At 41.5% G+C, this 27,448-nt stretch overlaps 2 protein-coding genes across 8 annotated transcripts; one reads left to right on the plus strand and one right to left on the minus strand.

Moving 5' to 3' along the window:
• Positions 1-1,633: 1,633 nt before the first annotated feature.
• Positions 1,634-14,830, minus strand: slc7a2 (solute carrier family 7 member 2). Of its 4 annotated transcripts, none has more exons than XM_028959944.1 (12): positions 14,398-14,822; positions 12,615-12,985; positions 12,288-12,443; positions 11,623-11,788; positions 10,484-10,620; positions 9,228-9,450; positions 8,633-8,772; positions 6,540-6,639; positions 5,502-5,695; positions 3,153-3,319; positions 2,924-3,032; positions 1,634-2,744 (listed from the first exon to the last, which is right to left on the minus strand). In XM_028959944.1, the coding sequence occupies exons 1-12, from the start codon at positions 14,472-14,474 to the stop codon at positions 2,587-2,589; spliced, it is 1,998 nt and encodes a 665-aa protein (XP_028815777.1). In that variant the 5' UTR covers positions 14,475-14,822; the 3' UTR covers positions 1,634-2,586. The 4 variants fall into 4 exon arrangements, with proteins under 4 accessions (XP_028815777.1, XP_028815776.1, XP_028815779.1 ...); XM_028959943.1 differs by having other exon boundaries at positions 1,635-2,744; positions 6,540-6,642; positions 14,398-14,820; XM_028959946.1 differs by lacking the exons at positions 1,634-2,744; positions 2,924-3,032 and having other exon boundaries at positions 3,181-3,297; positions 6,540-6,642; positions 14,398-14,829.
• A 6,769-nt stretch (positions 14,831-21,599) lies between these two features.
• Positions 21,600-26,454, plus strand: cnot7 (CCR4-NOT transcription complex, subunit 7). 4 transcript variants are annotated; one of them, XM_028960535.1, is made up of 7 exons: positions 21,600-21,733; positions 22,200-22,392; positions 23,379-23,572; positions 23,665-23,826; positions 25,020-25,164; positions 25,246-25,356; positions 25,958-26,454. In XM_028960535.1, the coding sequence occupies exons 2-7, from the start codon at positions 22,276-22,278 to the stop codon at positions 26,087-26,089; spliced, it is 861 nt and encodes a 286-aa protein (XP_028816368.1). In that variant the 5' UTR covers positions 21,600-21,733; positions 22,200-22,275; the 3' UTR covers positions 26,090-26,454. The 4 variants fall into 4 exon arrangements, with proteins under 4 accessions (XP_028816368.1, XP_028816367.1, XP_028816369.1 ...); XM_028960534.1 differs by having other exon boundaries at positions 22,218-22,392; XM_028960536.1 differs by lacking the exon at positions 25,958-26,454 and adding an exon at positions 25,540-25,950 and having other exon boundaries at positions 22,218-22,392.
• Positions 26,455-27,448: the final 994 nt, after the last annotated feature.

Genomic DNA, 27,448 nt, shown 5'->3' on the forward strand with positions numbered 1-27,448 from the left:
GTAGTTAGATACTTGGGTACCGTACCAGATATATCCTGTTTCTGTGGACAGTTAGATATATTATGTTGATTCATAATTAGCTAATAGCATATCTGTATACATTACTTATGTTTTAGATTCATGCAAAGAACGGTATGGAGGAAATTGAGCCGTGTTTCTTCCATTTTCCTGAGGGTCCAGATTGATAATTGCAAAACGATTGATTATTTCTCCACTATTTCTTATATCCCAGATTGTTCATTAATTTTCTTTAGTGGCAGATTAGTTTAATTTAAGTATTTTTGTCACGACTACGGACTTATGGGGGAAGGAAGCGCAGAGGTCTGACATGCTGGGAAGGGGGTTTTATTTTATAATAAACACAAAGAAAACGATTTAACTTAAATAAAGAACACAAACTAACCCGTAAGTGTGTGGCGATTGCCAGAACTCAAATTACAAACATGCACACTGTTGCCGGAGACCTGGAAGGGGCGGAAACATCCGGCATTTAAGCGCTGTCAGGATTGGCCACCGGTGTTGAGCACAGCTGCAGTCAATCCTGACAATTTTAAGTATTTCTTATGTGTGTGTGTGTATGTATATAAAATATTTAATGTTCATATTAGAGAAAGTAATGTATACTTTCTTAGTTTAATGTATACTTTCACCTTCTGTAAGTTTAACCTCTCAAGTATTAAGCATCTGTCAGTGTTTTAGATGAATATGAATCTATTGTAAATGTGAGTGTATTGATCATTGAATTCAATGGGTACAGTGCATCTGGAAAGTATTCAAAGTTTTTCTACATTGTTATGTTACAGCCTTATTTCAAAATGGATTCAAAAGATTTTCCTGGCGAGGTAATGCCAGATATAACAGTTTCACAAAATCACATGTAATGTCTTGGTGTTTCTTGCTGAACAACACAACAAGAACGACCTTCACAGTGTGGATCAGGACATATCCTAATGTTGGGTGATGATCTTTACACCAAATTAGCCTTGATTAGTGAAGGTAAATATGTAAATGACTTTCTTAGCTTTGAAGAATCGCCATCTACAATTGTGCACTCATACAAATTTGTGGAACATTCTCTCAAAATTGGGAGCTTGAAAAATCCTGCTCCAGATGGGAAATGTGGAAAATGTGAATTTACCAACAGCACTGAAGTCCTTGAGAGATGATGTGACCAATGCACTCTTGCTGACTGGTTATGGAAGCTTTTATTGGACTTAATTATTTGCAACTCACAGAAAACAATCCACAAATAAATGTTGATATTCACAAATATTTCAGTATCCACAAATATGTATTTTTAGATTTGCATAAAAATCATCTCCACAAATTTGCACAGCGTTTTGTACACATGAAAAGCTCTTTAGAATTTTGTGCATCATTTCCTGTGCATTTGTACCGCGACAGAAAGAAATCCACACGTGTGGTGAATTTACTGTAAGAATGCTGTACAGTCAACTTTCTGATGAAGACCTCGACACTCTTGTTTCCAGTATAAAGGAAACCATGTGCCACGTGCTGGATATCACTCGGTAAAGGCAACTCGTGGCGTCCCTGTGAAAGCAATGTATCATGTAGATACAGCTGCCATCTTATCCAGACTTGGACAAATGGGTTGTGTTGTGAGGCGTAAATACTTTGTGCCATGCCGAAAAAAAGCCTTGTGCATGTTGACAAAACCCCGGAAAACTGGGAAAAAGGCAAAAAAGAACACGTTACGTTGAAGGTTACATTTCAAAGGCCTTGACCTCTCTGCACATTATGATATATTTTTTGCTTTGGTGGGGCTCATGGATCAGCCATTATCTGGGACCATGGGACTGGATCACATGACCAGCACTTACGTCTCAGCCTCATCACTAAAAAAGGTTTGCTGATATTTTGACACTCTTCTTTATTATAGAGTATAATATGCTGAGTTTAATTCTTCAAAGAATCAAAGATATTTTAAGAGATTGATAAAATCCATGTATAATCGCATATTTATGACAAATTATTATAACAATAATTTAAATAATAATAGTAAGAAAATAAAAAATGTGGCGTAATACTTTATTTTTGAAATGGTGACAATATACTTTACAGCAGCTTCACATATACTAATACTGCAATTAATATGCACCTTCAAGTACATTCACTTAGCATTTACACCAGCACTTAAAACACACAAAGATATAAAAGTAGAGTTCAAAAGTTCCTTACACTGCAGCATTAAACATTATAGAGCACTGATATTCAAACACTGCTTCATTCGAAACCAAATTCATTCCGAAACAGAATTATACGTAAAAGCTTGCAAATGAAAAATAAAACGTCATCAATGTTGATGTGAGAATGATTGATGACCGCCAGCACAGTCCTTCTGATTTACCTGATTTGATTATGATCTACAACCACTACACAACTGTAGATTTCAGAATCATCAGAAAAGCTACTCATCCATCCACAGTTACCAAGTCAGCACCAAAAGTTAGAACGTCGAAGAGAAATATGGAAAACAAGCTCAAAAATAATACTTATGTTGTGGATCGAAGTGAAGAGCACAGTGCTTGTTTGGTGCGGGGCCACGCCCCCTTCCTGCCGCTTGTTCTAGAACTTGGTGGTTTTTTCGGATGGAATGAAGCGCTCCACACTCCCCTCTGCACCCATCTCACTCTTCTCCTTATTCGGCACGCTGCCACAGCGCTCTTGCATGCGGCTTCGCTCGCTGCTGTGCTGTATGCCGTAGCAGAAATAAATGAGGAATCCTGAGGAAAATTAGGAGGTCGTGAGTTCTGTTCTGACATTTCTGTGGTGGTTCTATTAATCAGGCTTCAGATTTCATAAGTACCCTACAACTGACCACAGCTTTTCTGCTCGTCTGGTTCAATTGAACTTTATAGCTCTTTGAAGATGTGACCCTTCCTCCTAGTAAAGGAGCACCTACCCACTGCCATCCAGATGGAAAAGCGGATCCATGTGTCCCCACTCAGCTGGACCATGAGGTAAACATTGACAAATATACTCAAGATGGGTAGAAATGGCAGGAGGGGAACCTAGAGAAACAGAGAAGGGCCATTTTAACAGCTGCTCGCCTACAACAACAAAAAAGACACCCCATCTGACCGAACGGGATAGAATCTGGTGAGAACAAATCCTTCTAGCATGACACTTACCATGAAGGAGACCTTCCTACTTGATTGTGGCTGCTTGCAAATGAGGAAGATGGAGGCAACGAAGATCACAAAGGTTCCTGCCAGCGTTCCCAGGGCCCATGGGGCCAGAGCAAGAATTGTTTGGCCATAGTATGTGGTCAGTATGCTGACAACACAAATCACCACCACTGAAAGTTAGAGAAGATACATCAACAGCTTAATATGATATCAAATAATCACCGTCTTTCTCTACCAAATCTGCAGAAAGCAGTTTCATATCAATTCTTCATTCATTCAAATATTAAAAACAATTCCACTTCCTGGTACACTTATGTCAGGGTGTGAACTTTAGAACTTTACCACCCACACGTCAAAAAATCTTGTTTTTCAGTCTATGGATTGGGACAGTGGTGGCCTAGTTGGGACAGTGGTGGCCTAGCGGTAAAGGAAGCGTCCCTGTAATCAGAAGGTTGCCGGTTCGAATCCCGATCCGCCAATGTGCCACTGAGCAAAGCAACGTCCCCACACACTGCTCCCCGGGCGCCTGTCATGGCCGCCCACTGCTCACCAAGGGTGTCATCGTGTGCTGTGCTGCAGTGTTTCACAATGACAATCACTTCACTTTCACATTATATGGGCCCAGTTGGCCTCCAGAGAGCTCCAAAAATTCCTGAGCTTGAACTTTTTTTTAGAATTGTATTCATACTTTTCAATAATGAGTGACATTATGACATGTTTTAGCTTCTCAGACAGACATTTTTTAAACTCTTGTGAGATGGACAGATGTGTGAGGGCAGGTTTATCCTCCGTTAACGTGTAGATGAGCGATAGTAATCGGGAGGACCGGAACAACTCCCGGTGGCCGGTCTGAGGACTTGGAACTGTGTTGATCACATTTCCGCTACTGCTGTCCCTCACGCCGCCTCCGTCGGCGCTTCTTTTTCACTTGAGAGCACTCGTCAGTGGTGTTTGAAAGATGGAAAGCAGAAAGAGCAGGGGTGGTACGGAGAGCTAGAATTTAAAAAAACAAGTACGAGCTCGCGGCGTAAACCATGATGATGAAATGGGTTCAGCAAGATGTTGAACTTTGCCTGCAAACCGCTGTTCAACTTCATTATTAAGTCAGTGAATTGTGTGGTGTGGCATATAACGACGTTATATAAGTTATCAGAAAGTTATGTTATACTCTGAATAAGAAACTTTATTCTAACTCTAATTTGCCTGATACTTGATATTGCAGAAAAGGACACTGTGATTATGTTTAGACGTGCAGCGAGAGGGGCTGTACCACGCTGGAGTGCAATAAGCGGTTGCCGGGGGGTCAGGGACCACGTCTCTGCACGGAAGCATCAGAGGGGACGTGCGGAGACAGGGCCCGAACGTACCCGGAAGGTTCGGCCCTGACTTTTGTGTGCAGGTTGGAGGGACTGAGGCCGCCATGTAGGACGACGTCTGGGAGCCAGCCAGAAGGTCCAGGTCCTCCGGTGGGAGGACGCAGCAGGACAGGAGCCCTGTGTTTGTCGCCGTCCACCCCGCCTCCTCCACTGATGGGACGTAACCCGTGAAGGGGGCGGCTCTGTCACGATTGGGTGCGGCTGGATTCGCACCTGGCATGGAACCGGTAGGTAACTGTTGTGGGGCAGTGGTGGCCTAGCGGTTAAGGAAGCGGCCCCGTAATCAGAAGGTTGCTGGTTCGAATCCCGATCCGCCAAGGTGCCATTGAGGTGCCACTGAGCAAAGCACCGTCCCCACACACTGCTCCCCGGGCGCCTGTCATGGCTGCCCACTGCTCACTCAGGGTGATGGGTTAAATGCAGAGGACAAATTTCACTGTGTGCACCGTGTACTGTGCTGCTGTGTATCACATGTAACAATCACTTCACTTTTTCTTTTTTTTTTTAGGTAGACATGGCTGGAACCTGGTTATAAGGAACTTCAGAGCATTTTTCTGTGGACCGTACAACTTGTGTGTACAGTTCTGGCAATCTGGTTTGGTTTGTGCTGTTAATAAACCATTGTTTCCAGTATGTCCCGCCTCTGACTTCCTTCCCTCATCAGCTCGTGGAGGTGACACTCATCGATTGTAACTTGAGAGCACGTTGTAAGTCGCTCTGGATAAGGGCATCTGCCAAATGCCATAAATGTAAATATAAAATGTATCAGTCTGTCTGGCCAAGACCAAAGGCCAAGAGAGTGAAAGCCTCTCTCTGAACTACGCCTCTCAGATATAATATCCAATCACTGGGCAAAGCTGAGCACAGCTATTCAAACCTTGGAAGTATGAGGTCATGATGCTCCCATGGTGATAGTCAGATACAATCACATCATGTAAAGTCATGAACTCCACAAGCCTGAAGATGTGTAGCCCACCTATGACACCCACAGCGACAGTGACCACAGTGGAGGACAGCTCTGTGGGGAAAGGGGATGGTCTGACGAGTGATCTGAATGTCAGATGTTCATCCTTCAGCATATTGAGGTGGGACTCAGTCAGCTCTGATTCCGCCTCCTCTTCTCCGTTTCCTCTTTCCCTGGACTTTTTTCGGGTGGGGTCTGGCTGATACCTACAATGAATATTAACTAAATCAGATTCTTAAAGCATTTACATGTGTAAGTCAAAGCCAAACCTTAAACACTGAACATTGAAACCTTCATTAAACCATAAAAACAACAGAGACGTTTTTTTTTAAGTGCTTATATTTGCATTTATGATATTATTCATATTATTATTACTATTTCTAGTAATGTTATTTCATGTAATATGTGGGAATTTGAAATGTTAATAGATTAAAAGATTTCAGCTGTTAGATGTTATTTAAGTACCACTGATGCAGTAAACACCTTTACGTGATCATAGAAAAGTTTTAAAAGGTCCAATTATTGTCCTGAATCAAGCAAATGAAACAACTAAGGAGATAACTGAAAGGACTGGAATCGGATTAAGAACTGTCGATGGCATTAATAAAACCTGGAAAGATGGTGAAAAACAACTGTGATAATATATCACTCACACAGTTGAACTCATTGCTCTGGTTAATAGTATAGCTGCACCTACATATTGAATACTGTAATACTTGGCTTAAAAATCGGTTTCAATATTATGGTAGGTTTGCAGTAGTATGTACATAGTTTGTTGTATTCGTTGCATTCATTGAACTGCAGAGATTTTTTACTAGTCATGACTATTAGTCAGAATTTCCAGTCTGAAAATATAAAGCCACCATGAAAAATCACAGCTGCTGCAGGGCACAGGGATGGGCAAGGTTTTCGCTCGGAATTTTAACAGGTAACCTATGTATGCTGTCAGAATGCGCTCAGTCAACTCTCAAAAAAGACACTTGGTTATTTTATTAATATTTCAGATGTTGACTGGATTAGTACAAATGCAAGAAGCCCACAAACACTCACCTAAGAATAAGAACACAGGCAGCAACCAGCGAGTAGGCCAACAACGTGCCAATCGACATCATATCCACCAAGGCCTTCAGGTCAAACAGGAAAGCCATGACTGCTGTAAGACAGTTTGAAGAATTTGAGTCCTGGTATCATCCTGTGGTACATAACATATTTAAATAAAAATAGCTGAGGATGATTGCACACAAATAATTACACATCATAGCATTTGAACATCATAACATATCCCTTCTATCTGTCTTAAAAGCTTAGTTCCACCATCAACCATGCAATGTAGGTTTTTTTCTCATTCCCAGTCAGTCTGATAAAAAGAAAAGGCTGAATTTAAGTTTCATATGCTCTTCATAAACAGTGTATTTTAATGAAAATAATTACATCAGTAGAATTATTCATCATGAATTATTGTCTACAGTTATTAGTGTTTTACCTAGACAAGTGCTCTCTCAAACAGAATTTTTTTTTGTAATATCCTGCCTCCTTTCGGCTCTGCTAACCTCTCCTTGTGCCCCAGGAAGCATCCTCGTAGCCCTGCATTAAACTCCTTCTAAGGTGGAAATGTCCTTTTTCAGGTAAAGTGACACGTCTCTTTCTTGCCAATAGTTTACATGTGTGCCACATACATTAAAATAAAATAAAAATGTGCATCAATATTGCTTGCAGTTGACCACACAAATGCACATTTTAATTCACATTCCATGCAAGCATTACAAAAAAAAAGAGCAATACAGAGCCAAGGAGCAAATATACTATGACTGTTACCAGACTGCCAACTTTGGACCAACTACTCTGTAATGTAGTTTACTTTGTGTTCATCTCTATGTGATGGACTTTTATTGGTTTTCTTGATGTCCTTTGGTGGTAATTGAAACAATATTTGCTCTTCACTTCAACAGGACCAAAGTGTCCCATGACCTTCATTGCTGCAGTGATCAAATACAGGGTGTGGAGGCATCTAGCATCTGTCCCTACAACGTGGAATATACCATGCAGTGCTGCACTGTTCAGAAGAAAGAAATAACACAGAGAAGAGTCCTGGAGCAATACACTCACTAAATGTATTCTATTTAGCATGAAATCTATCACCACTAACACCTGTCACATGCATGCATCAAAAACCAGCACCAGCCCTTTGGTGACTACACAACACTTCACATCAAAAGCTTACCCGCAGTGGTACCGGCCGCCATGGTGGCAGCCACAGGGGACTGGCGCTTACTCACTTTGGAAAGAAATTTGAACAGTAAGCCATCTCGTGCCATTGCAAAGAGAATGCGGGGCAGAGGGAACATGGAACCCAACAGGCTAAAAATGAAAACAGGGTTTCATCTTTCAAAAAACACAAAGTTCTCTGGAAGGGAGAAGAGTGCATTGGTCACCCCTGCCAACTGTGAAGGACTAAAGAGTGTCATGGAGAAGGCAGAGGTAGGTATAGGAGCCAAATGTTTTCCTCAAGCCTGAGTAATATTATGAAATTATTAAAATACAATTTGTAGCGATTATTGGACTAAATCTGAGTGTACAAAGTATTTTACATAAAAAAAAGCTAATTATATGTGTTAGCCTTGACATTTTAATTATAACAGCTAAATGCAGATCAAATGAAATGTATAGAGCTTTGCATAGCTTATCTGTACAGGATATTCTTTCTGTAACCTGTAAGCACTGGAAATAGTTGCGACTGCCATTTTGGTTTGTGAGTGATCATGTGACTGCATGGCTACATCTGATGGATGAAATGGGATAGATCTACTGGCATATAAAATAAAGCATATATAATGTATAATGTATATCTAATGTAATGTAAGTCGAGTGTTGCCCAATGTAGTGAGGTAAGAAATTGACAAATTTTTGTAATTAACAAATGTACTCAAGTAAAAGTAAAAATTATGTCTTGTAAACCTAGTCTTAGAAGTAAAAAAATTAAAATTCTCAAGTAAATGTAACAGAGTAAATGCCACCTCTGCCTGTAGGTAACACATGCGTACCCACTATGGACTACAACCATAATGGTTCGACTCCACATCCTTCACAATTGACAGCTTGAATAATTTTTCTGATTCACATCTTTTCCCCCGAAAGGGTCTCACCTGCAACTACACCGGAGCTCATTGTAGCAATTACTGGTGTCTTCGTCTTAGGATTGATTCTCGCTAACGCTTTGAAAAGTACCCCATCTTCAGCCATTGCATAAATTATACGTGGCATGGGGAAAATGGACCCCAGAAGACTGCATGGGTGGAGCAGAGACATGCACACCAACACAATAATCAGCAAAGCAGCCTCACCCCAACACAACCAAAAAGCTCCCACAGTCCCAAAGCACACTGGCTCCACTCACGAGCATGTCTTTCACTTTTCATCCAGTGTTGTGTCATCACTAAATTGGCCAGATATAAAGCACTACAAGCATATGGATGTGCAACGTTGTGCTTTTTTGACAATATGTTCAATTAATGAATTAAATGAGATCAGTCACCAAATCAACTCATCATTAATGCAGATGAAATTTTCTCAGAACACTGGGGAAAAAAGAAAGAGGAACATGTTGCTCTAAAAGAGGCAACGTGTGTCCTAGTTCTGCATACTAAAAAACATCTTAGTTATCATAGGTCCCTTTTGGGATACACATGCATCTGCGTAGCAATAATCATATGCGCATGCAGCCAAAACACAGATCTTTACCTAGTGGACAAGGCGCAGAGGGAACCCACTGCCACCATGTACTTGGCGGGACCCCAGCCCACATACTCAAAAGCCTTTGGCAATGGGCTTTTTTCATCCAACAGATAGTAGGGCATCATGAGAGTCAGAGCAGCTGACACCCCAAAATAGGCCAAAAAGCAGACAAGAAGGGACACCACGATTCCAACAGGGATGGCCTTTTGGGGGTTCTTCACTTCCTCACCTTAATATTAAACAGAAAGGGAAAGAAATGGTGAACAACATGATGAAAACCAGTCTGTTACTGAACAGGAAAATTCAGTGGAAAATTCATATTTTAGCGTCTATAAAACATGTCCAGAAATCTGTCCAGAAATCTGCTGCTGCGTTGTGTCCATTCATTAAGTGAACTGAGAAAGCAAATTCACATCATGGAACTGATTTACATTTGATCCAGTTTAAGGGAAATTGAACTGAACTGGAATGTCAGCAAAGTAAAATGACTCAGTTTGCTAAATGGTCACTAATACATTAATTATGATGAATCACAAAATGATAAAACTTTTAATGTTGTACCGTATGTTCGCTCACTAATTCACTGTTAACGAAAATGAAAGTAGGTGTGATGTCACAGGGCAGAAGTGGAGATGGAGGACACTCTCACATGGGAGAGGTGGCCTTAAATCACGGTGTGGAGTGGAGCTGATGGGGTGCGGTGACAGGATCGGTGCATGGTGACACAATACGACATTAACTACATCACAAAATTCATGGAATTGTTGCTATTGTTTGTGGCGGCAATTTTTTCTGTTGGTCGTATTGCATATTTTATTTTGTTGTTGTCTTTGCAGGCTTGGTAAGTTTGCAAGTTTGTATTTCAGAATTAATCATTTCTTTTTGTGTGTTTCACTGAGAGTATTATTATTTGTTAGTCTTCACTTGTGTGGTAGATGAAGTTCAAAGTTTAGTCTCTGTCACATCTTTGCAATTAACCCATGAGCCTTCTAGTTCTGAATTTACTGAAGTCAAAGTAATTCTAATGTCTCATTATTATCATTGCCATTGTTCAGTAGAAAACCAAACTGCGAAGCTGTTCCAGCGTTGGTCCTTCTTCTGATTTGCTTTTTTTGATCTACTACACAAGCAAAGGAGCAACTGGTGTTCATTCCAGAGCAGAATATCCCTCATGGTTTATGAATTCATTGGCAGAGGAAGCTCAGAGGTGTCAGCTGGTTTTCAGTTGAAATGATGTCATTGTCTGTACAATACAAACTCACCTGTTGTTGCAATGCAGTCAAAGCCAACAAAGGCATAGAAACAGGTGGCGGCCCCAGCAAGTGTCCCTCCAAATCCGTAAGGCATAAATCCCCCAGCACCATAATCACAGGTAATGTTGTCCGTGCCTGAGAGGTTTCTGAAATGGAAGAACGACTTTTATTAATAACGGAAACAAAAAGGAGAACACTCAGGCCAAATCTGAACTTTGTGGGGACCACAGAAAGACATGGCAGCTGTTGGACCGGCGACCGGACCCGCCGCACCCTGATTTGGAAGGACGGATTACCTGCTAATGAACCTCACGCTGTTCACGCTCCCCCTCCAAGCGGAGGTGGTTCCACAGCTGCCCCCTCTCTGCCTGAATCACCAGTTCAACCCAGCATGTCTGGAAAGGCAGCGAGGGTGGCGTCTCTGAACCAGGAGACGTCCCAGGTTCAAACCCCGCACACTACCATTGTGTCTCTGAGAAAGACACTCTCCAGGGGGGACTGTCCCTGTCACTACTTATTGCATGGCACTCTGGATAAGGGCGGAGGCAGAAATTTTCAGTGGGGTGGCCAGAATGGATCTGTGATCGTTTTGGGGTGGCGCTAGTGCCCAGTCTGCCCAGACTTTTCTCACGAGCACCCGTGGGTGGCATGAGGGTTCAGCCGGGACGTGCAGGAGCAGGGCCTGCACGTGCCCAGACGGCACCACCCTGCGGTATGGTAAGCCAGTAAGTCAGACTGACGCAAGTCGTATGTCAAAACGTCTTCACAAGAACTACGACTAGAAAATCATTTTTGTCCACGTAACTGTCTTGCCGCAAAATGTTTTTGAATTTTAAACACGTTCCGAAAACATTTTTGGGAATTGAGCGCAACGGTCCGGAAGTACCGTTGCAGTGCAAGAAAAAATGTTCTGGTCTGGATGTGGACTTGGGGTGGCCAATAGGATGGCCAGGATTAAGCATGAGGTGACCACACACACACACACACACACACAGTTGCATGAGAACTGTGAACTAATTTGTCATAAAATGTGATCTGATCTAATTTTGTGTAATAACACAAAAAGTTCCGTTATTGAGAGCGAGTCGTTTTGCTCGTGGGAAAATGACATGCTACTGTATGTTCCTATGGTAACACAAGCACAATACCTTTTCACAATGGTGACATTGATGAGGGATTCTTCAGATATACTCCAGTTTTCCAGGTTTCCCCTCACAAAACCAGAGAGTATGACGAAAACCAGAACCAGGACATTAATTGCTGTGAATATTTTGCTGACCCAGGCTGACTCTTTAACTCCGAAAGACAAAAGCCCTGAAAAAAAAGAAGAAATCACTTTCATTTATTCAGAACTAATTTATACTCCTAATAAAAAAAGACATGCACAATGCACAAACCTCTAAGCCACAATTACTATACAATCCAATCACCAAATTAACACATAACTCATAAAACCAGCAGCTCTTTATGATATTGAGCTCAATTCTGTATCTAAGCTGTTTTTCAGTTATTGCCCAACTGAGACTTGAACCTATCGGTAATATTGTGCCTGTGTTTCCTGCCCATGTTAGACTGTAGACAAAATGAGTTATGTTAAAGATGGACTACCATAATAGGAATATGGAGGGGTCATTAATTCTGTGGGTTGTGGTTGCAGGTTGAGTTACTCCCCAGTTACTAATATTATTAAGTTCCATGCCTGTCTTATTGGATTTATCAATTGCCTCATACACATAGGTGTACTGACGTGTTTGACTCATCTCAGACAAGTATATAATAATTGGAAATATATGGATTCGTGATTAAAACATACCTGAAAGTAGCAAGATAAGACATACAGCAAAGAAGTCTGGGTAATCGGCGAGGCCTGGGGAGTTCATGCTGAAATATGCTCTGCAGAACGTCTCGATGTGGCCTCCTACGAGCTCGTCGAATGTCCCGCTCCAAGCGCGTGCCACACTAGATGTCCCTGAGGGAAGTTCACACTCATGACTCTCAGAACGCATACATATGATAATCCTAATTTTGTCAGTCACAACAAATCTTTTCCTGTACTGAAACGATCATGAATCCATGAATTCTTCTCACAAAAACACATTTCCTCTGGACAAACTCTTCACTTTTTACTTTCTGAGCTCACCGATTACGTAGGAGAGGATGAGGTTCCAGCCTGTGATGAAAGCCCACAGCTCCCCGACGGTAACGTAACTGTAGAGGTAAGCCGAGCCCGTTTTGGGCACACGAGCACCGAACTCCGCGTAGCACAGGCCGGCCATGACGGAGGCCAGGGCGGCGATGAGGAAGGACACCACAATGCTGGGTCCAGAGCTCCCCTGGGCCACCTCTCCTGCCAGCACGTACACCCCGGCCCCCAGCGTGCTGCCCACCCCCAGCGCGATCAGGTCCAGCGTGGACAGGCAGCGGCACAACTTGGAGTCCTCCAGGCCGTCCATGTCCACCACCTTCCTCCGCACCAGGGATCGCGCGAAAGACAAAACGTGGCCCAGCATTCTGCGGGGCAGACAACGAGAAGGCATTTAACATTTCGTAACTTTCTACCAAAGATTGGACAGCCTTTCACGACCAGCATCTACATATTCTACAATCCGGGGAATTCGTGAAGATGAGTCGATTGAATGGATCTGCATATAAAGCAGGGTTCTGTGGGATATTTTTTGACCTAAGTTGCCTTTTGCACCTGTTTTTGCACCATTTCTGTAGACACCAATGTCTCTCCCATCTGTTTTATCCTATAAGTTATATGAATCACATACTGTACATGATTCACTCTTACAATTAGGCTGAACAGTAATGCCTGTACATTTTCACTCCAGCTGGTTCCTTTCCTCAGTTTAAAACCAACAGACCTTACTAACGTCTTGGTCCATGGTCTCGAACACGTACGTGCAGAAACCCATCTTACAATATACACCATTTGTTTTTAAACCTTGAAATGGGCCAAGCGATTTGCAGCTTAAAGTGAAACAAAACCAAACGTGTCCTCTGTATTTAACCATCACCCTTGGCGAGCAGTGGGCACCATTACAGGCGTTGATCAAGGGGACCTTCCGATTACAGGTCCGCTTCCGTACCTGCTATTTTTACTGTGCTGGATGCCATGGAGTGATTAATATCTTGTAAAACACAGAACTGGTAACATTTAGTGCAAAACTGAACTCTCCTTCAACACAAAGGATTGACTGTCTGCTGCTTTACTAGAGCAGCACTTCAAATACAACTCATTTCATGACTTTTCACTTGATGAAGGTGTTCGCAACACCCTGACTTTTGTTGAGAATATTGCATGCACCCCTTAATATGAAATCATTTAGAAGAGAATGCAGGCTTTTTAAGCCTGTGGTGGATAAGAACATAAATTAAACCCACATTCTGGGTTACTTCCTAAGAGGATTAAATATTGCAAATACTTTGACTTACATCCTCTTGGTTCAGACAAACTCCAACACAAATGAACTTCATTCCATCTGTGATTTAAACACATTCATACACAACAGGCTGTTCCATACAAAACCTGATTTAAACACTGCCTGTATTTAGCTGTCTATTAAACACAAAGATCACAGTGTGTGTTCAACACACATCCTCATTAAATGCCCTTTTTATGCACCGTGGCTGCAACATTCTTCCCCTCAACAGATTCGCCCGGTTTAAGAACATCAGGCGCCCTGAGGCATTCCTCTCTGCATAGTTCAACCAGATTCTCTGCTTATGAGTTGCAAATGCAAAAGTACGAGGAGAACATGAGAAGTATACTTTTGATCATTTCTCAGCCTAATGCCAATTTTACACAGAATTACAACATTCAATGAAACTGTATACGAAAGTCTTCAAATACGCACAAAATTCCCATTCAGTTTAATAAAAAATATATGAATTAGTAAATACTAAACTCTAGTACTCACCTGAAATGTTGTCGAACTGCTGAGCTGGTTGTGACACCCCTGCCAAATGTGTCCAGGTTCCAGCAGATGTAGGACATGTAATTTGTGACCCCCCCCTCTTCAGCTCTCAGCGCGTTCTCCTGACATGCTGACCCCCAGTACCACTTTATTTGCTCTTCTCTTCATGCATCCAAAGAGTGTCTCAACTCACTCAGTCCTGCCAAATGGAGCACAAGGGCTCTGATCGTACCGGATGGAGATCACAAAGGGTGGAGTGTAAGAAAAAGAAGGAAAGCGAGGGAATAAGCATGTGTGTGTTTCAGAAAGAGAGAGAGACTGTGGCCAACACACATCCTGACAGAGTGGCAGTTCCCATCTTTCAGGTAAAAAGGAGCCCCAGCTGTCAGTGTACCTACTGAACTCTGATAAATGGTTAGGCAACTGGCATTGACAAACATTGAAACAGACATCTGTGTTTGCCCACTGTGGACTGGAAGAGCCTCTAAAAGCTTGGTCCTGGCTGACTGACTGGTGGGGGAGGGTGGAGGAGCACCACAGGAGGACCGGTTCTTCATTTTCACCTCAAAACGTAACCTTCATCATCATATTAACATACATGGTGTAGTGCAGATATGGTTCTGCTCAAATGTACAAATCAATGTTACATCAGATGATCAGTTATTACTGTCCGGGTGAAATCACTTATAAACAATGACTAACATCATATTTCTAAGCAAGGCTTCCTTGATGCAGTGGGGTGTTCATCTTCTGGCATTAAGCAACTGAAATTTACAGATAAAGAGGACTTAAGCTAATGAAATGACTGACTTTAATGATGACATAGCTTAAATGACTCTTGCCTCAATTAACTAGAGTAAAACAATTGGGATGCTGTGTAAAATGAATTAATAGATCTGCGTCTTCTATTTATTTTCCTGGCTTCCCTATATATATTCCAGGCTTCTCTATATATCTTCCCTATGTATCTTCCAGACTCCCTCGCTTCCCTTTATATCTTCCAAGCTTCCCTATGTATCTTCCAGGCTTCTCTATGTATCTTCCAGGCTTCCCTATATATCTTCCAAGCTTCCCTATGTATCTTCCAGGCTTCCCTATGTATCTTCCAGGCTCCCTCGCTTCCCTATATATCTTCCAGGCTTCCCTATATATCTTCCAAGCTTCCCTATGTATCTTCCAGGCTCCCTATATATCTTCCAGGCTTCCCTATATATCTTCCAAGCTTCCCTATGTATCTTCCAGGCTTCCCTATATATCTTCCAGGCTCCCTCGCTTCCCTATATATCTTCCAGGCTTCCCTATATATCTTCCAAGCTTTCCTATGTATCTTCCAGGCTTCCCTATATATCTTCCAGGCTCCCTCGCTTCCCTATATATCTTCCAGGCTTGGCCAGGAAAAATGCAGAAAATGAATTTCTAGATCATGTTCACATCTGGCTGCTTCTTTATATGCTTTAACCTGTATTTGTGGATGGGATGGGAATTGTGTTTTGTGTTCTATTTATCCAGTGCTGAGCAAGGGCACAAAGATCACAGGCATCCTGTATTGATTTTTAGCCTTATCCTTTGTGCACAGATTTCACAAGATTCTCAGAATCTTTAGATGATGAAATAATTCTTATTTCTGTCATTCTTTAAATACATGTACAAACCAGCAGCAACAGTACAATAGCCAGACCTCTCACTAAATGCAGAAATTATTCCAATTTAAATGGACTTGACTGTTTTCAGATTTTGTTACGATTAAAAAGATGATGTGTGGGGACATGCACCTAATTATTGTCACATGTTCTCAAACTCCAGAATTCTGGCTGAAGACCAGGGTCACTGTGCTTTCTCTGTGGGTAAGATGGCATTAAATGCACTGGAGAAACCAAACAGCATGGTCTTCACAGTTCCACTAGGAACCTAGTGGTCTCCAGGTGAGAGAGGGAACAGTGCAGGAGGTGGGTGACAGTATCTTCTACACAAATGCCAGGCTGGTAGGCAAACTGAAGTGGGTTCAGTGATGAGGTCACCAGCCGTTCCAGTGTCCTGTAACCAGATTCAGGCTCAGGCTAAAGAAGTGGACCCTGCATCCGGCACCTGACTGACTCAACTCTTGTCAGGTGCCAATGGGCTCAATTACTCTTTGTCGTCATCTATACACTCTGGACGACTCCCCTGCTGAACCACAGAGCACCTTTCCAAATGTGGATTTGGTAGCTCCCATATACAGTTGATACCCTTGTAATATTAGACAACACTCTTGATTTTTCCATGAAAATGACCATTAACAACAAGCGTTTATTATTTTGGAAATCAATAATCTACAAATGACAGATGAATGATAACACATTTTGTTCATATTGCCCTTTTCATCACAGGATCTACAAAAAAATGCATGTCTTCACAAACCTGATCAGCTCATATGAGTATTAAACAGAAAAGACAAATGAAAAGCAAAGAAAAAGAGCAAATTGTCACCAGCTACAAAACATATCGCTGTTCTTTAGCATTGCATCTTAAAGAACATCTTGACAAACTTTCATGGGAATCTTATGAAAAGCATAATATAAACAACTGGATCTGCTTAATGTTTAACTGCAGAATTGTATTGACTTTTTAAATAAAGTTTGTAGAAACTTTTGTATTCAGTGGAATGATCTACAATTTCTTTGCTATTTCAACATCATTCACCTCTGATGGGTGTGAGCATGCTGGCCACAAAAGTGCTATAAACAGTAATCATAATCTTAGCAGATCCAGTACTGCATGCACAATGCCTTGTTAAAAATGTTGAGAACATTCACATGATGAAGTACATTTTTTTTGCTTAACAAGAACCATTTTAACGGCATCTATATCACATTGTAAAGAAATGCTATAAAAGTATAAGACAATGCTTGTTTTCCCACGGCAAAATCATTTTAATCCCATCTACAATGGTTCAGTCTATTTCTCCAGAACATATTCCCATAATCTACTTTGGACCTTTCACTACAGTGGGGGCTCTTTTTAATAAGAGGCATTTCTCAGTAAACCAACGGAGTGCAGCTGCGAGGCTTAGAATCCACCTGGTTTTCATTTCATGCCTATTTTTGTTTGCACATGAGACAATTTTAGATAGTTTCCTGCTGAAGAGTAGAGAGCCTGAGAATTATGAGATAAATCGTATTGGCTGGAGCTAAGATAAGTCTGTCAGACTCATGGAAGTGCTTGTCTAGAAGCTGCAGAGATGTGGTGCTCCATCGGTGCTTGTCAGACATTTTCATTGTTCTGTTTCTGCATATATATGATCCAGTGGCGGCTCGACCACCAGTCTCACATGAAGAAAAAGGTAATATAAATATATTTAAAAAAAAACATGAAAATTAAAATACTTGTTAGGGACATGCATGTTTAAAGGCGAAGCGGTGAAATTTTCTTATAAAAAAAGAAATGACTGAAAATGAGCCCTTTCAGAGCGCATCTGATAAATGAGTTGCAAAAGTGCGGCCCACCAAAAATAATTCCACCAGCCGCCACTGATATGATCCTTCTATGTGATAGACTCAAAGAAAGAATGTGGCAGGGAGAATGGAAGAAAGTGTCTGGGCTTTGAGATGTTAATACTGAAGAACATGAACAACATTAACAACCTTAACACATTTTGTGTAGAACACCCTGAATCTTCAACTGCCCTGCTGCTCAGTCTCAGCCAAGATGGACATTACATCCAACGTCCTTCTGTTCGTAGGCTACAGCTCAGAGTTCAAACCCAACATCCCACAGAGACTGACAGAGAGCCAATCCTCCCCCCGACCTGTGCCTGAAGATGGTACAGGAGGCACCAACACCATACACTCAACTTCAGGCTCTTCTGTTGATGGAGTCAGCAGAATCAACTCAAGGCCACCACCATCACCAAGAATTTCTTCATCACAACAACTTCTCCATTTCCTTTGGAGCCTGTGAAAGGCCAGCTTTCTCCCTACCATCTTCTGCCTACCTTCTACTGAGGGAACATCAAGACCATCCCTCTCAGCACTGACCAAGCAAGTCAAACAAAAGCACTTTTGGTGGGAGGAATTTTTATCAGGGAAGAATAATACAGAGAGACAGCATTTATTGGCTCTTTAAAAGCAGGCATCCCTCACCAAAATGAAGGTCTTAGTGGTATATTATTTTTAATAACAGTGTTGCCTAAAGCATTCCATGTTTTTTTATGTTTTACGGCTTTGGGATCATGGTGGATTTACTCTTGATTTCATTTTGGTGGAACATATTGAGGCTTCCCAAGATGGAGAGAAAGCTTGTTGTCTGTCGCACTCCATCTACCTTCTCAGTAGAGATGTGGAGACCATTCTCACCTTTCTCTTCACTCATCATTTCTGGAAGTGTGTGGGCTGTAGTTGCAGTTGTCTCCATGGAAGGCATCTCTTCGGCATATCTGCTAAAAAGATATATAATGAAATGTATCGGGTGTAATCTATTCTGTTCTCTGTCCAGTTGCAGAACTCTCAAATTCAGGTCACTTATAATACAAAGTGTTCATAGAAAACAGCAATGGGTCATTTGTGATTAAAACAAAAATATAATTCTACTCACTGTTATTTGCACTACCTCTTTGATTATATGCATTTGTATTATTGTATTAAGTAATGTCCTGTTTTAACCTTAACTGGGGTATTCCCTTCCCTGTCTTCCAGGTTTATTTTATCCCTGTATGAGAGATATTTTACTGTATTTCATGTAGAAGCATTCATTGATATAATGGCATTACTAAAAATCCAAACACTATCCAAAATCCAAACATAATACACTGTTTTACTCTGATTTATAAGGAGCAATTTAGTATCCAAATGCTGCCATCTGGTGAACAAAATTATAGTCTATACTATAACATAGTATAGTATATGTTATATTAATCTTTAACACTATTAAACATATTGGATAGTTGGTAGCAGTGTTTGCAAACTGTAACTTCATTATTGCATAGAAATGTGTTTTTTTTTTTTTTTTTTTTTTAATCAGACCCCTTCTTTTGTAATTTGGACAGTTGTGACCTTCGTATAACTTATCCATCTAATGAATGGATGGACATACCAGCCGATAAACTAATGAACACAGTGAAGACAGGTAATGGCTGTTTGACATTGTTATATCAACCCCGTCTTTGACTCCTTGATAAAGTGACAGCATGCAATTCTCAAAAGATCTAAATACAAAGCGTGGCAGGCGGAGTCAAGATGGGTGGGGCACAAGCAACCTGGGGCAAAGTCAACCTGGACAAGTTTTTAACATTTAATGTTAGACATTGCAGTCATTATCATGGAGGGACCAAGACTCCACATCGGTTACATCAGTGACCCGCTCATTCACTGCAGTCAAGAGCCTCTATTTGGTTGTAGACCAAACAAACGGCATCTTGGGGCACCCTCCACCCTCCCAATAATACAGTTGAGTTAAAACCGCTCTTCGGATGCACGGCTTTAGGCTGCACTGATACGAGGACAAGTGGCAACCCATCTTTGTTTCTCGCTCGTGACAATGCAGCCAGATTAACTTGCCATATATTCCCTGGTGTTTGTACCAATTGGCCTTGGGGTTCACATGGTGGTACTTGTGCTAGAAAAAAACATTAACTGTCTAAGAACCTTTAAAAAATGATTTTGTTGAGCTTTGATCTAAAACTTTCAATGGAAGAAGAAGAGAGTACATGGGTAGAACACCATAGAGAACGCACGGTCACCTTTCCTCCTCAAACAACTTGCAACAGGGAGCAGCAGCTGATTAGATGACCTCGGCGTCCTCGGTGGACAGTAATGATGCAAAAGGTCCCTGATATAGGCTTTCACTTCCCCCTTCCACACATTAAAGAAAAACTTTCCAGTGGTTCACTACATGCATGTTCAGCCTTGTACACCTTGTATGGCCCTGATTAAAATGAATCAGTAGTTCCACTGTATGTAACCATAGCAACTGTGCCAAATTGATTTATTTTCCAAAATGTCCTATTTTTTTTTCATCAGAGTTCGTTTGGAACTCTCGAATAAGAGACATTCTTCTCTTACATAAAGTGGCTAGTAAAGTGAAGTGATTGTGATACACAGCACGAAATGTGTCCTCTGTATTTAACCATCACCCTGAGTGAGCAGTGGGCAGCCATGACAGGCACTGGGGACAGTGTGCAGTGGCCTCAGTGGCTCGGGATTCGAACCAGCAACCTTCTGATTATGGGGCCGCTTCCGTAGCCGCTAGGCCACCACTGCCTCGTATTGTTCTCTACCTTAGAAGAGCCATTAACTGAAATTACCACGGTTTAACGCACACCAACCAGAGACCGAGACTACAGTCAACTGGTTCTTACTTGCTGACTTGTGCTGCGATGTTTGGGAACAGGTTTAGTGATGAAAGCAGTGGAGGACACCACAGAAAGACTGGAACTGGAATAAAGTAGTAGGAGCAGCAGACATTCAGATTCTCGATGTAAGAGACACAAGGAGACAGTGAATAAGAAAGTCTGCTCTTTTTTTCTATTGTGTATTGAAAATGTGAAACAGTGCCAAAGTTCCATGCACTCTGAACTAAGGAGGCACAAGCTGCAGTATACAAGTTATTAGACTGGTAGTGTTATGGGTTTGTGTGTATTTCGTGCAACGTTGCTTCTGGGCTGCTTCCAGGTCCCTCCAAATGACTGTACAGGTGCAGGACGTTGTGAGGGGAACCTCAGGAAAATGGCCTGAACTGATGGATCCCAGGGAAGATCTTCACCATGATCTTCAATCTCTCCAGGACACAGTCAGACCGGAAGAGGCTGCAGAGGGCAGTCAAGACGGCTATTTACAATATGTGCATCTATTTATTCCTCTGCAGAGTCTTGCATACACACACACACACACACACACACACACACACAAACATGCACTATACAAGTATATATACTTTACCATTATGTATACTATACAACTATATATACAATACAGCTATATACACTATACAACTATATATACAATACAACTGTATACACTGTACAGCTATATACACTATACAACTATATATACAACTATTTATATTAAACAACTATATACTACAAAAACTACATTATCTGCATTTCTGTCTGTACTGATTAGCCCCACAATTTGGTTCTTCAGTGTAATGCCATTAAAGGTTTAACTAACTAACTGCATGACCTCCCCCTGACGTACGCGAGTTGAAAGGTCAGCGCGCAGCGTGGTGACGTCACTGGCCTGCGCAGTAGTTGTGCCTGTGGTTGCCTGGCTGGAGCTGCCGGCTTGATGTCCGCCTTGAGAGCGAGTAGAAGACGCGGTGGTGTGCAGACGCGGTGGTTGTAGGTCGACTCTCCGGCGGGGGAGAGGTAAGCCACGCCACGCCACGCCACGCCGGCTACGTTGGCGGGGTCTGTGGAAGTGTCATCGTCCGGTGACGGGATTGGACGCAGGCTGAATGGAGCGCCGTGCGCCTCATGTCGCCTTCACAACGTCACTAATATTTGCTTTATCCTGCTAGCATTTCATAGTGGCGCTTCGTTCGTTTCCCTCATCAGCTGGACTGGAGAGGGACTCTGAGCACCTTCTGTCACATCAGACTTCCATTTCTTCCAAATTTCCCTGTCTGGCAGATTGCTATTTTTATCAGTTGGCTGTAATCTGATCTCTCCACATGTTCCTTTATAATAAAGCCACAGCGTCCTCCAGATCCTGGCGATCTTGTCTTCATCACAGTATAACAAGTGAATTGCTGCCATTACAGGCATTTCTAGTATAAACGTACATGGCAGATGTCTGTGCTGGAAGTTCTGGGTGCGAATAACCTGAAATCAGCCATTTTGTGTTTTTTAGGTTCCCGAAGGGGACCTTGTCTGTTTGAGTTTGATGCATTGCCCCTGAAGGTAGCACTATGCCCGCAGCCACTGTGGATCACAGCCAGAGGATATGTGAAGTTTGGGCTTACAACCTGGACGAGGAGCTGAAGAGGATCCGCCAGGTCATCCACAAATACAGCTATATTGCAATGGTATGGACCTAGATTTACCTCCACAAACACCAATTCTTAACTTAGCTCGATGTAGAAATGTCCTTGTTCTTCATGAAAAATTATTTCTATATTAAAGGTCACCTCTCATGAAAATGTGCCTTTTTGAGATGATTTAACATTAATTTGAGTTCCTCGAGCCTGTCTATGGTCCTGCAGTGGCTGGAAATGGTGATAGGTGTAAAGAGAGTTTTGGTCATTCTGCTTCGCTGTTCAGAGAGCGGCAACTCAGACGTTCGGATCTGGAATTTGTCCCCTTATGACTTCATAAGGGGAAAAGGTTACGTCCCGTTTCTCATGCCTCTTCCGGCCAGAATTTCCCGCCCCTCCCCTAAAACATTTCCACCAACCGTCATTCTAAACGTGCAATGCATTGCAGTTGCTTGGTGATTGATCTAAAAAATACATTTCTGTTCATTTTTACATCCAGTCACGCGAGACTCTGAAGACATTGTGGTTACTGGATGGTGTTGATTACATCATTTCAGCTTCTATAGGCCGTTCTCCTCCTCATTAGCATTTAAAGCTACAGACACTGAAACAGTGCATCCTGGGAAAGCTTATTGTGGCTCAATTTCGGAAAAGGACTTCAGATACAGTATTAGGGGACAAATAAGACTCATAAAAGCAAAAAAAAACATTTTCAAGTCATGGGACCTTTAATAAATCACATTACTAGCTAGAGAAAAAAATGATTGATTTCTGCATTTGCTGATGCACCAGATATTCGACTGCTTGTTTAATCAGTGTAGGTGCTTTCAGATCATTACAAAATATAATTTCTAATAATCATTCAAGCAACTGGCTGGTTCGCTGTGGCCAAACAGGAGAAGCCAGGGGTAGAAGAAGGAGAAAAATCAAGTAATACCCTAAACCTTTGAACCGTAGTGTATGCACATGAAACCGTTACTGGAGCTTCGTATCATGTAGCCACGAGAGGGATCAATGTTTTCAACCCTTTTCTTTAGGACACTGAATTCCCTGGAGTTGTTGCCAGACCGATCGGAGAATTCCGGAGCAATGCAGATTACCAGTATCAGTTACTGAGGTGCAACGTCGATTTACTGAAGATTATACAGTTGGGTCTAACGTTCATGAATGAAAATGGGGACTACCCACCAGGAACTTCAACATGGCAGTTCAATTTCAAGTTTAACCTCACGTAGGTATTGTGTGACAGTGTTTACTGATCTGTGATGTTGACCATTATTGAAAGGATTTTTCCAGAATCCGTGCTGTTCTCGACCTCTGCAGAGAAGATATGTATGCACAGGACTCCATAGAGCTTTTGACTACATCTGGTATCCAGTTTAAGAAGCACGAGGAGGAGGGCATTGAGACGCTTTACTTTGCTGAACTGCTTATGACGTCAGGTGTGGTGCTTTGTGAAGGTGTCAAGTGGCTGTCATTTCACAGGTCTGAATTCCCTTTCACTTTTACTACGCCGCATTTAAAGAACATGCATAATAGCATTATTACAGCAGTCAGGGGGTTGTGCTGTGCACCGTTTACTATATTTAACCGAAGGCAGGTTGGAGTAAGCTGGGTTTTTATTATTGTTCAATCGCAGCGGAAATGTACTTCCGGTCAAATGTTTTAATGCACCTGCTTTCCGGAGCCTGGAGAGACATTCACGAGCTTTTAATCCACATTTTAGTCTGCAGTTATGCTGTCAAAATACATTTTGAATGATTCAAATCTTTGCTCTCAAACCTTGACCTTTTTTACTCTATCATGTACACAGAAATGAGATTATATTACAACATAAAGCATGAAAACGTGTTATTTTATTAGTCATGTGTAATGGAATTTCTATCATGAACATAGTCAGGAGTTCCCATAGCGTTCACCTGATTTGGATGTAAATGAAAGTGGAAAGTCTGCAGTTAAAGCACATCTTGTTCATTTCATTTCAGATTTCTTTGACTGTATATTTGACTGTGGTGACTTCTTGATGATGGAGTTGACATATCACCCCTTCTGGAGAATTGAGACACTTCTAGCAACAAACCTTAAATAACTTCTTATAAACACTGTTATTCAACATGTTTAATGTATATTTAAGTGTGTGTGTATGTGTGTGTGTGTGTATATATATATATATATATGAAATTAGAACTATTTATAAAATGTTTTGCACTGTTAAAGTTAAATTACCTTAAAAAGGGCTCATTTCAAACACGCTGTTTAAGTATTAATGGGAATAAGGATTATAGTTATGACACCTCATTCAGCATATTACAGAACATTAAAGATAACATTTTATTTACAGCATAGTCATAGTCCCAGTTCTCAAGAACGGGTGATTTATAGATTTGTACATAAGCACCAGTCTAAAACAAGGTGATTAAGAGAAGAGTGTGAAATCACTGCAACAGCTCACTCTTCACTGTTTGAAGAGTATATGCATATATGCAACATTTATCATACTTATTCATATAAAAAATAGTCAATAAGTGAGCAGGTGTATCAAAACATCTGACTAGTTTTGTGGATATTTGTGTTGAAATGGTAATAAACTGACAGTAACATTTATGCTCCGTCCACATTTCTCTCCTGGCTACTCTGCTATTCATTTATTTGAATCTTTTTTTCTTATCTTTTCGTAGTGGCTATGATTTTGGATACCTTATCAAAATTTTATCCAATTCCAACTTGCCAGAAGAGGAAGTAGATTTTTTTGAGATCCTGCGTCTGTATTTCCCCATCATATATGATGTGAAATATCTCATGAAGAGCTGTAAAAACCTGAAGGTATGAGCTTCTGGTGGAAGGATTGGTGTCTGTATTTTTTTTATGTGGTGGTTGATGGGCAGTCGTCTTCTGTATGAACAGGGAGGTCTTCAGGAGGTAGCTGAGCAACTTGAGCTGGAGAGAATTGGTCCTCAACATCAGGCTGGATCAGACTCTCTCCTCACTGGCATGGCTTTCTTCAAAATGAGAGAGGTATGTATATGTCATATATATGCAGATCATGACCAGATTTCTTGGCAAATCAGTAAACTGTCCCACTTCCTGTCCAGAGGCAGTAAAACAGGCACATGATTCACTTTATTGTCTTCCGAGTCTTATAGTCGATAAAGAGACCGCTACACAAAACCATTTACATTTGGTCTTCTATTTGTTCAGGAGCCTGATTCCTTTAGGTGAAGTGAAAGTGAAGTGACATTCATTGTGAAACACTGCAGCACCGCACACTGTGCACACAATGAAATGTCCTCTGTATTTAACCATCACCCTTGGTGAGCAGTGGGCACCATGACAGGCGCCCGGGGAGCAGTGTGTGGGCTCAGTGACACCTTGGCGGATCGGGATTCGAACCGGCAACCTTCTGATTAACTGCTCGGCCACCACTGCCCTTTTCATACATTTGAGGATCTGAACATTGCAAAATGTGGGATGAACATGAACTGCTTACTTCAGGACTTTCTGCCACATTTCTTTTGGTTTAAATATTGCAAACTATTTCAGATATGTATCATTTGTAGTCTTCAGCACTAAGACTGTGTTGCTGCTATCAACAATGTTCTCAACAATCTGTTCTCAGATGTTTTTTGAGGACCACATAGATGATGCTAAGTACTGTGGTCACCTGTATGGACTTGGTTCGGGTTCATCCTACGTCCAGAATGGCACCGGAAATGCTTATGAGGAGGAGGCCAACAAGCAGCAGTCGTGACCCATTTTGAGCTCCATCACTGCAGAGTGTCTTCTTTATCTGCCCAGACCCCTCAGCAATGTGAACAGGTGATGGGGAAAATGCCATTTACACACACACACACACACACACACACACACACACAGACAGTCTTTCATGATGAAAGAAAGCAGCTTGAAATGGCTTATAGGTTTGTATTTGAAACTCACAAGCAGGGCTGTACTTTTCTCTTTCTTTTTTAAGTTTCATAAATGTTCAGAAAGAATTTTGCACTTTAAACATGTAATCAGGCTTTTTTTATATAGAGAGCTAAATGATATCTCACCCATCGTTGCCTTTTCTCTGTTAACGTTTTTCACTAAACTTGTGTTTTTATGGCAGACGGACTGCTCTGTGTTTTAGTTTTTTTTTCTTCTTTATCCCACAACAAGCGCATTCAGCTGTGTTTTATTTTTTAAAAACTAAATTTCATTTCTGATTAGCTTCTGCATTTGGAATGATTGAACACTAAAATGCCAGTCATCTACTTGTACAGTTATTCCCTGATATTGGAGTTCTTTTGTTCACACTTGGTAAATGGTGAGGGTTCCAGGTTATTACAGGCGCTTCACACAGACTTTGCCCTTAGGAGAGAGCACTGGTTCATTTCTTTCTTCTTCTTTCTTTTTTTTTTTTTTTTTTAACCAAGATTACACGTGTGATGGAAACTGCCACAAGTTAAGCAAACTGAGATTCATTCATTTTCATCAGGACAACCAGTAACTCAAGGGTTTTGTAGTGTTTTAGTTGAGACATACTCAAAGCCTTTGAATGGTTTAAGTAATAATGCTTCTTATAATAAATCTTATATATCTTAAATTCCTGACGTCAGTGGAATACTTTTTACCCGTAGTGTTGTTTTGAATGAAGCATATTTTTGTGACATTTGCATCTTTTTATTGTATGTCAACAATTCTCTGTTGCCTAGAACTGCTGCATGTACTGAAGGCATTTGAATAAATGCTTTTTGGAGTAGCCGCCTCAGCTTTTATCCCCATGAAAAGTGAAATGATTGTCATTGTGAAACACCGCAGCCAAGCGCACGGTGACACAACGAAATGTGTCCTCTGATTTTACCAATCACCCTTGGTGAGCAGTGGGCAGCCATGTCCGTGCCCGGGAAGCAGCGGAACGGGATTCGAACCGGCAACCTTCTGATTACGGGGGCGCTTCCTTAACCGCTAGGCCACCACTGTCCCATGCATTTAGATGCACTGCTTGACAGCCATGTGTCAATTACAAAATCACAAGATCACAAAAATGATCACCAATGAAATGATTATGTTTGTAACCTTTCCTCTGGCATGACAGAGATCTTCTTGCAGAGATGAGGAGTTGGAG

This window comes from Denticeps clupeoides, chromosome 18, assembly GCF_900700375.1.
Source record: "Denticeps clupeoides chromosome 18, fDenClu1.1, whole genome shotgun sequence".
Lineage (NCBI taxonomy): Eukaryota > Metazoa > Chordata > Actinopteri > Clupeiformes > Denticipitidae > Denticeps > Denticeps clupeoides.